The sequence below is a fragment of the Cibotium barometz genome, chromosome 2 (assembly GCF_041138505.1).
Source record: "Cibotium barometz isolate CiBa-2024 chromosome 2, ASM4113850v1, whole genome shotgun sequence".
Classification (NCBI taxonomy): Eukaryota; Viridiplantae; Streptophyta; class Polypodiopsida; order Cyatheales; family Cibotiaceae; genus Cibotium; species Cibotium barometz.
The window spans coordinates 11,204,010-11,214,721 of record NC_141047.1 but is presented as its reverse complement, the minus strand read 5'-3'; the positions used below and the strand labels follow the sequence as shown (position 1 = coordinate 11,214,721).

At 36.9% G+C, this 10,712-nt stretch overlaps 1 protein-coding gene across 1 annotated transcript; it reads right to left on the bottom strand.

Annotated features, from left to right (window-relative positions):
• Nucleotides 1-6,556: 6,556 nt before the first annotated feature.
• Nucleotides 6,557-8,298, bottom strand: LOC147640637 (uncharacterized). Its single transcript, XM_086813761.1, has 4 exons — nucleotides 7,802-8,298; nucleotides 7,489-7,588; nucleotides 7,266-7,381; nucleotides 6,557-7,041 (listed from the first exon to the last, which is right to left on the bottom strand). The coding sequence occupies exons 2-4, from the start codon at nucleotides 7,547-7,549 to the stop codon at nucleotides 6,712-6,714; spliced, it is 507 nt and encodes a 168-aa protein (XP_086669887.1). The 5' UTR covers nucleotides 7,550-7,588; nucleotides 7,802-8,298; the 3' UTR covers nucleotides 6,557-6,711.
• Nucleotides 8,299-10,712: the final 2,414 nt, after the last annotated feature.

The window sequence follows — 10,712 nt, the reverse complement described above, 5'->3', positions numbered from 1 at the left end:
TACAACTGCCACCAAAACATGTATGTGAAGGGTGCATATTGGGTAAGATGCACATAAATGCATTCCCAAAAGATGGATCAACAAGGAGTTACATCTTGTGCAAAGTGATGTGTGTGGTCCTATGCAGACACCATCTATTGTTGATTTATTGTTGGGAAGCATCTATACTTTGTAACCTTTATCGATGATTTCCTCATATTTGCTTGGGTGTATAGCTTAAAAGCAAAATCTGATGTATTTGCATGTTTTCAACATTTTGTGGTGCAAGCTGAAAATCAAACAAGTTGCAAAATGCAGACCCTTCGTACAGAGATTAAGGGGGGAAATACATGTCCATTGCTTTCAAAGATGTTATGGCAGAAAAAAGGCATAAAGCATCAATGCATGATGCAATATTCTCCTTAACAAAATGGTGTTGCTGATAGAAAGAACATGTCTTTGATGGAAATGGCTATATGTATGGTTAAAGGCTTGTCTCACAAATTTTGGATGGATGCAATAATGTGTGCTACACGTGTTGAATAGATTCCCTACCAAAGCGTTGAAAACCATAATGTTGTATGAGGCCTGGCATGAAAGGAAACCTAAATTTGATCACTTTAGAGTTATTTATTTAGAGCTTATGCTGCACATGTACCTTAGTAATTGAGTGGTAAGCTTGATGACAAAGTAACTAAGTGCATATTTGTGGGTTATAGCATTGGTAGTAAAGGCTACCGTCTCTTTAATCCTTCCACACAAAGGATTTTGGATAGCAGAGATGTATTTGCTGAAAATTCAGACTAGCCATTGGCTGAATTTTTTGGACAGCCACCTTCAAGCCCACTTAACATGTTTGAAGGACTTCTCTCGTTGGGAATTGATGGCTCAACCGATCACCCATCAACTTTTCCTAATGGACAGCATTTGGGTGCTCAAAATCAGCCCATGAATGAGCTCATTACATCTCAAAATGTGGAGGAAGCAGTGGAGAAAGAGCGGACAACAACGGAAGAGGCTAGAGTTATGCCTCGTTGGCTGCTCCGTACTTTATAGGAGAGCAAACTTTCAGCTCATGGAGGGCAGATGTTGCATGCATGAGTACACTTTGTGATGCAAATGAGCCAAATTCATTTGAAGAGGCTCATGAGGATGAGCATTGGATGCAAGCCATGCAAAATGAGATGAATTCTATTCATAAAAATAGCATATGGGATTTGGTAGACTTGTGTGCAGGCAAGAAGCCCATTGGCACAAAGTGGGTATACAAGTTGAAAACAAAGTCTGATGGTACCATTGACAGGTACAAGGCAAGGCTAGTGGCCAAAGGATATGCCCAAAAAAGGGCATTGATTATGATGAGACTTTCGCACCTACTTCTCTTATGGCCACAGTTAGATGTGTTGTTGCATTGGCTACCCATCATGGATGGAAAGTGCACCATTTAAACATAAAATCAACTTTTCTCAATGGAGATTTGTAGAAAGAAGTGTATGTAAATCAGCCCATTGGTTTTGTGATGCATGTTCATGAAAACAAAGTATGCAAGCTTCAAAAAGCACTTTATGGTCTCAAACAAGCTCCTCGAGTTTGGTATGAGAAGATACATACTTATTTAACCACACATGGATTTTGCAATAGTCCAAGACCACCCTCTATGTGAAAGAGGATCATGGCACTTTGATTATGCTCATTCTTTATGTGGATGATATGTTGCTAACTAGTAATGATATGGATAAAATTTCAACATTCAAAGCTAAATAGATTTGGGATTATTGCATTATTATTTGGGCATACAATTTGTGCAGACAGATGTTGGGATTTATGTACACCAATCAAAGTACATTCAAAAGCTGTTGCACAAATTTGGGTTTAAGATTGTAAGCCCATCTCTACTCCAATGGAGCCAAGGCTAAAGCATGTATGACGTTGGAGAGCCTTTTGATATGAGTGTTTACAACCAAGCAGTGGGCTACCTCATATACTTATGCAATACTTATGAGTGTTTATAGCCAAGCAGTGGGCTCCCTCATATACTTATGCAACACATGCCTGGATATTCAGTTTAGGGTTTTCGAGGTTAGAAAATTTATGCACATTCCAGGTACAAAGCATTGGCAAGCAGTGAAGCGGATCTTCCGCTATCTTTAGGGCTCCCTGGATCTTGTGTTGGTATATCCCAAGGGAGGCAACTTGCAATTACATGCTTATAGTGATTCAAATTGGGCTGGTGACTATGATAAATGGCAATCCACCAGTAGGAATTGTTTCTTTTTTGGGGTATTGAAGCATATCATGGTTGAGCAAAAAGCAGCCCACTGTTGCTATATCTACTTGTGAGGCTGAGTACAAGTCACCCTTTAGAGCCACAATAGATTATGTATGGCCGAGGAGATTGATGATTGATCTTTGTAAGTGTTAGCAGACACCCACCACCATACTCACTGGCAGTCAGAGTGCTATAGCCGTGGCATGAAAACCAATGTTTCATGCACGTACTAAGCACATAGAGATTCATTATCATTATGTCAGGGAGAGGATTTATACAAGGGAGATCTTATTATCTTAGTGCTCTACATAGGACAATGTTGCAGATTTGTTCACGTTCCTCGAGAGAAGTTTGAAGCTTTTCCTAAAAACTTTAGGCTTACTCTCCTACAAAGAGTGATTTGCGGACCCTGTACAGGTTCACATTGTCACTAGAGGGGGATTTTTTGGTATATATGCTATGAGTAGTGCCACATGTGAACATGGGCTAACCAAGGGCACTTTTCTCCCTTTGTGTTTTTCCCTCATTTTTCCCCTTGGATATCAGGTGTGAAAGGACACCACATTTATTATATTTTGATATTGTCGAGTCATCCCCCAAGCTCCACACATTCTATGCTATCATCTTTGTGTAAGCATCAACCATCTCTCTATAGGGTTCTTTTTTCTACTTTTCATTCTCTATATGTGTCTCTATCTTTGTACAGCCCTAACCCTAACAGGACTTTGTAATGGTACCAATCTGACATGCAAGAAATTTCACTTAAAGGTGAAGCAAAAATTAGGTACAAACATTGGAGACAGGGTCTTTATTCCTAGGATGACATTCATGCCATCTATGCTTCAATTGCCTATTGACATGAGAAGGAGACAATTTCCTATGAGGCTAGCTTTTGGTATGTCAATAGATAAGTCCCAAGGACAAACATTGAGTATGTTGTGACTTTATTTGGCCACATAAGTATTCACACATGGACAATTGTATGTTACTATGTCATGTGTTAGATCGTCAGACGCAATGAAAGTGTGTATAAAGGATATTGTGGACCATGAAAGCAACATTGAAGACACAAATAAAGTCTACATAGACAATGTTGTCTACAAAGAGGTATTGCAAATAGCATGCAAAAGAATGTAAATGTAATCTACGCCCACAAGGTAGAGAACGAGCTATTAATACAACAGCCTACAAATGCTAGAGACTACATTCATAGATATCTTTGTATTAATCACGTAAGCATTTGGAAGGAGAATGTTTGCAAAGATGTGACATGTGCAATCTATGTTGTGTCTTTACGTAAGTGTGCATGTTTTAAATTTGATTGATGTTTATTTCAGAATGATAATTATTTTATTGTGATGCAAATACATGAAGTTAAATAGGAGTTGGATGGCAAAATAGGCTTCAATTTATCTCCCACACTAGCGCTACCAATGCCGGTAATATTGAATTGATATAAATAAATCTACTTACATTGTGTGGATTAAATCGTTGACATTGAGGTAAAGCCACCATGCAGATCCACAAGTATGGAGTGTCCCATCTATTGCTCAAAGGGTGGTTTAAATTCTTAAGATGACTAAAGAGGCACATTGAGTTCATCTTTATTTTTATAACATTTGGATAAGAAAATGTTTTGCTTTTGACTTGCTTTCATTTACAGTGGCATTATTAAATTTTCTTGCTCGGCTTGAAATACTTAATGTCCATAAAGAGATAGAGAGACAAAGATTGACCTCAAAATCTTGTGTAAATGATTAGTGAAGTGTAGTTTCATATTTGATAACATGGGTAATATTGCTTAGGATGGATGTAGCAAGGAGATCATTTTCATTTATTCATAACGATGGACAAGATATTGAAGGTAAATTTTTCTCGACGTTTGCTATAATATAGTCATCATTGTTTACCATAATCTATTTAATCTTCATGGCTCAATTGTAGACCCCCTGTTTTAGAAAAGACAAGCAACATCATCTCTAATGATCGAACTATAATTAGAGTGCACAAGTGTATCACGGTATGAAAACTTGCTTTTTATGTAGGTTTTATGTTTAATTGTAAATATAAATTATTATTAAGATAATTTTTTAAAACAAGGAACATTTTTATTTTTTTAACATATATTATTACTAGGTTTGTATGGTTGAGACACTTACAGAGCGAGAGCTTTGGGCTCCTTGGAATTTACAATCTAAGATTGCAAAAGATTGCGGATCAACTTTATGTACATGTAATGTTTGTAGACTATGAAAAGCCTAATAAGTTAGATTTTCGGTGCATATGCACTGAACATTACAGAATTTTTCGATTTGCTGTCTACAAACCTATTCAAATGCTAATCATCTCAAATATTGATCCACCGAATGAGTTTTGTAAGGTTTTATCTTTCACTTTTTTTTTTAGAAACTATATCTTGCAATAGCTAATGTTATTATCTTATATATATATATATATATATTGGATAGATGGAGGTGAGGAGTATAAGCTTCCAAGGAGAGATAATCCAGTTGCTCATATATTGGATAGATGGAGGTGAGGAGTATAAGCTTCCAAGGAGAGATAATCCAGTTGCTTGAAGATTGTTTTGAAGCTTTGCTCATGTGTGTTAACATGACCCTTTGGTTAAGGAATTGCTTGGGCTCTAATGGAATCACTTCAGTAAAAAATGACCCTTTGGTTAAGGAATTGCTTGGGCTCTCATGGAATTACTTTAGTAAAAAATCACTATTCAGTAAAAAGTGACTATTTTCTAAATCTGAGCACATGGTGAGATTCATGAGGTGATTCTAAAAACTCGTATTTTAAGATTTTTTATTTGACCCTCTGGTTAAGGAATCCCTTCAAATCTGATGGAATCGCCTGAGTCAGGAATCACCTGACCAATCACTTCACAAAAAACTAAGTTTACAGTATTCTGACAGTACAAAAATCATCAAATCTGACCACGATTCTTGTGCTACACACATATAAATCAATGCCGCCCAGTGCAACGAGCATAATGGTGTGGAAAAATTTGGGTAATATTAAGAATCGAGCCCAAAATGACTAATTTTGTGAAAGGGGGAAATAACATGACGAAATGAGAAATAACAAAACATGAAAAAGAGTCAAAGAATGAATCCAAACAACAAATTAGACTTAGCAAATGTAAGATTGAACAGAAAAACATGAAAAATAAAAAATTAAGCTAAGATTAACAGAAATAATATAAATGGAATGGATTTTTGTGGGTTTTCTTCAATGTTTTTCTCTCTTTCCCTCTTCTTTCCTGCTCTAATTCCGTAACCCTAATGCATGCAAGATGTAAATGGGCTTGGCAAGTAGATAATCCCTAGCAACGGCACCAAAAATGAATGATCCTATGCACCTCAAGAGGGTGTAGAGACTCTCAATGTCATTGGGGACTTTCAGACCACCATATGTGAGCTATGGGAAGCTCCAAGCACACAACCAATATACCATGGCAAGCTCAACAAACACACGGGCACAATAATAATATCATAGGGAGCTCATTAAATAATAATATTGTGTATTACAATCAACTGCACACCATAGTACACGCCATAATAAATTGTTATCACTACAAATGTTTCCATCTTTTGCTTATGTTTTGATAATTTCCCTCCAATTTTAGCATAGTTTCTGCATAAGTATCAACAACACTCTCCCGCACACAAAATACAAAGCTTTTGTTAAGCTCAACACTCTCCCGCACACAAAATACAAAGCTTTTGTTAAGCTTTCTTTTTAAAAAAAAAATAAAGCTTTCTTATTTGAGACAATTTTACCTTAAAAAAATTTACGCATGTTGTTGTGCATACAATCATTACAATACAATGAGTTAAGAGCAAAAAAAATGGTCTCAAAAATTTCTCTCAAGGATAAGTTTATGCATGGGTATAAATATATAGCTGCACCACTTAATCAATTCTTGATGATATTCTTTGGTGAACTCGTTCTATCTATTACATATTAAAACCATGGACAACCAAGGCACAATGAGAGGAGAGAAAAGAGAAATCCTGGATTTCTAAAAAACAAGAGGAAACAATCCCTTCGATTGACCCTTTGTATTCCGGCTTCCATTCCTGCGTTTCCCTTCTTAATGTCTTTTACATACGGCAGCAACACGGGGGTTGAGTACTAATCTTCTAGTAAGTCGAACCTTGTCAGTGTTCTTGTTTGTGTAACTTCCAACTCTACTTGGATGAAATCATTAACTTATTTGGCTACATGCCTCTTATATTTAGACCTTCAACATTATTTTACAAAATTATGGAGCTTTTACATCGACAAAAGTAAATGTGATTTAAAGGCCTATTTTTTTCTATTTTTAGTTTCAGTGTTTCATAAATATTTATGAAGAGTGTTTTCATACACCCCAATTATTGATTGCCTACTTCCTGCCATAGCTGGCTTTCAACAATTTTAATAGCATTTGAGTAAAAGGGACTCTCATTCTAGCCTCCAACTACATGCATCCTCCATTTGAGTTCTGCCACTTCAGGCTTTCTAGCCTTAGGATCGTCTTGTTTAGGTGGTTGCGGTTGCCCTTTATCCGGCAGAAGAATGCGAACTGTTTTGAGCTCGTTCATGCTCTTTATAAATGCCTCTCGAATGCGATTTCTTCCTAAGAAGAAAAGATAAGGCACTTGCACATTTGAGTACACATTTTTTCCAGCTTGCACAGCAAATCCGTAGTAATACAGTCCATCTATTTTGAATGCTCCATTTTTTTGGCAATCGAGTCTCCAAGCTATCTTTTTCCCCTTATATTCATACCACGTTCCCTGCAAATTTAATTAAGCCATTTGGAATATGTTAATAGCTACTCTTTAGACTGAAAGTTATTTATGTAATATAAAAAACCTTTTTGTTCCAAAAAAAAAAGGCAGCTTTAAATGTAACCCATGCACCATAGTTAGGGTTTTTATAATTAAATTGATATAATTTTGGCCCGTTTTCTCAAAGCCAAGGTGAAATCCTAGCCGGTTTGCACATGAGAAATTAGTACCTGTTTCTCATTCTTGTCCAGAGTATCGTGTTCCCACATTTGGACAAGTGTTGTGATTTCAGCTTGTTCTTTTTTTGAAGCTGGACTTATCTTTGAAACCGCAAGAAGGTTTTGCTCTACTAGTTGATCAAGCAAGCACTAGTATACAATTAATACATTGGCGCACTCACGAAGCACACACCTTAAAAAATCAAGCAGTTTAGAAAAGAGGAATATTTATCACCGTAGTTATCAGATGACTCTACTAATTCTGGTTGAGAAGCAGAGGAATTGTCCATGGACATCAATATGATTAATGCGCGAGATGAGCAGCCGGATTAATTCTGCATGGTCAAACACGACCACATTAATTTACGTTACTCAAAACTACGAGCTCACTCGATAGAATTTACACGATTGTAAATTAGGAGCTAAATTACACAAATTTAAGTAATGATTTTGTTTAATAAAAATGTAATACAGTAGAAGGATAAGGGTGCGGGTTCTTAAAGCATTGAGAGAGAGAGAGAGAGGAAGGAAGGAAGGAGAGGACTTACACAGAGCACGGGTTTTTTGTGACGCGTAAGTTGTAAGCAAGCATACATATTATTTATAAACACCCAAAAAAAAAACCTGGAAACCACGAATAAAAGAAAAACCACCCCACGTCTCTCGGACTCGAGTCTCCACTCTCTAGTGAGAAAGCAAGAGAGAGAATGTGTCGGTTTCTCTATTACGTGTCGGTTTCTCTATTGCAAAATTTACATCTTATCGACCTTGCTAATAAATGTTGAAAAACATATATATACTAAGGAATTTGGTAGGGTATCCCGATTTTAAAACTTTTTACATGCTTTTTCCCCAGCTCCTTTCATTGGTATGATTGGATTCCTCCACTTTGATTTAGTAAGAAGCTATGATTATCTCTATTTTCTTAACCCTTTTTACATTTAAGTGTATCCAATAACGTTATAGCCAAATAGACTATTCACACATGGATTTCTATCTAGCGCACTATCATGCCTAAGGCATTCGTAGAGTAGCTGTAGTATGCAACTTGTAGAAGCATCAAATATATTAATGGAGCAGACATGGCTGTGGGAGCTTCCTCTAGATGTGGGGAATGTGCTACATGGGGTAAGAGCCTTTTTGAAACTCGTGTCTTGCTATAATGCACAAAAGCTTTTGTTATTCACGATGAAGACCATGTTGTTTTTCATGATGTTATTCATATTGATTAGGTGTGCAACAAAGTTTGTGTATCACATGTATTTTTGTGTGTGCACATATATGTGGTGTAAAATATTTATCTACCAATGTTATTTTATAAAAATACTTTATTTAAATTTTTGGAGAGTGAGTCCCAAGTTTATCATTTAAATTTTCAATTGATATTGCATGTGCATTTTGTAGACATACAGGAACGTCTTTACACGATACATTTTGTAGAGATACATGCACTTCTTTACATGATAAAGAGAGTTTTTTTTAAAGCCTAAATATAGTTAAGAAAGTGGCATATTTAATGACCAAGTTAAAGGCGAAAAGTTGCATAAATTTTTTGATGAAACCTTGCCTTGGGCTTCAAATTTAAGGCATGAGGGGACACCCCACCCTCAGCACGACGGTGCCATAAATGAAGCACCCACCCACAGTGCCTTGGGCTTCAAATTTAAGGCATGAGGGGACACCCCACCCTCAGCACTACGGTGCCATAAATGAAGCACCCACCCACAGTGCCTTAAAGCTTTTTTTTACCCCACCCTCAGCACGACGGTGCCATAAATGAAGCACCCACCCACAGTGCCTTGGGCTTCAAATTTAAGGCATGAGGGGACACCCCACCCTCAGCACTTCGGTGCCATAAATGAAGCACCCACCCACAGTGCCTTAAAGCTTTTTTTTATTTTTATTTTTTGATGAAACCTTGCCTTGGGCTTCAAATTTAAGGCATGAGGGGACACCCCACCCTCAGCACTACGGTGCCATAAATGAAGCACCCACCCACAGTGCCTTAAAGCTTTTTTTTATTTTTATTTTTTGATGAAACCTTGCCTTGGGGCTTCAAATTTAAGGCATAAAGGGACACCCCACCCTCAGCACTACAGTGCCATAAATGAAGCACCCACCCACAGTGCCTTAAACTTTTTTTATTATTTTAATGCGCAACTAATTCCTAGTTGATGAGAGGATTCCTCTCAAGACCCCGCATACCCTTTTACAAACACCACACCCGTGACCCTACACACACCTGCTGCAGGCAATATTACAAGGTAGCATTATTGAGGGAGGTGGTTAGGTGGTTTGAACCCATAACCTTGGGCAAATCATTCAAACACCTTAACAACTCACCTTGTACCTTTTTCATAAAGTGCCGACCCTCATGTCCTTGACTCCATGACAAATTTTTTTTTTTTTTGGCTTTTCATAAAGTACACGTTAGCAGCCGATGACATGCGGCCGTTTAGAAACTAAAACAATGCGATCAACGGATTTGAACAAGGCAATGACCCGGGTAGAGATCTTGGCCGTCCAGTTCAACAATAGTAAACTCAGCCAAACCAGAAAACTTGGGCAATGGAGCACAAATTGCATTTGTTTCATGAAACGCACACGACCATAGTGGTCAACTTACTCGAGCGAGGTCGTACCTCCATCGGGCAATGCACGGGTCAGGCTTTTTAAAAAATAATTAGTTGAGGTTCGACCTCAAATCTGTGAGGTGGATTGATAATACCAGCATTAATCCCATCACTTGGATCTCATAAAAGAGCGTGCGACTTAGTGGAGCGGTAAAAAACAAAGACAACGTTGAAAGCCATCTAAGATTTTTTAAATCAAAATGTAGTATAATGTCAGGATTTATAATTAAATTGTTTTTTCCTTGGCAAGGATTCTTAAAGAGCACCCCAAATTCCAACTGGGACTTTTCAAATTTAATCCAAAAATTTAGAGAACCGCCAAGCCCAAGCAAGGTTTCTCAAAAGTGAAAGTTCTTCTCAAAAGAAAATTGTGGCCTCTTCTTAGAAGAAACTAAGCAAACTTCTTTTTTTCTATGTTTTCATAAGAATGTTTACTTTTCAAAAGAAATCTTAGCAATTTCTTTTCGTAAGAACTTAAATTTGTTTTAATTTTTTCAATCTGGAAAAGCATAAGTTCTTGTGAACTTTTACTTTTGAAAAGAAATATAAACAATTTTGTTTTCATAAAAGAACTTAAAATTATTTAAATTTTTTGAGTCAAAAAAGTATAGGCTCTTATGAAAAGATTTAAAATTATTAATCGAAACAGTTTTATTTTAAAGAACAAAGGTATAATTTCTTTTATATATTTATTCAAAAAGCGGCTAAGGATTTATATTACAAAGGTGTATTCTCACTCAAGAGAAATTACAGAGCTCATGCCATGGCACTCCAGTAATAAGAGGTTCATAGATGACACTCTGCACATTCCAGATTCTCTGACTTG

Bases quoted from the DNA above. Each gene is read 5' to 3' on its own strand.
- LOC147640637 (XM_086813761.1), bottom strand. From the start codon at position 7,549: ATGTCCATGGACAATTCCTCTGCTTCTCAACCAGAATTAGTAGAGTCA. The intron at 7,382-7,488 runs GTGATAAATATT...ATCAACTAGTAG, and splicing joins AGAGTCATCTGATAACTACG to AGCAAAACCTTCTTGCGGTT. The intron at 7,042-7,265 runs GTACTAATTTCT...TTAAATTTGCAG, and splicing joins TGGACAAGAATGAGAAACAG to GGAACGTGGTATGAATATAA.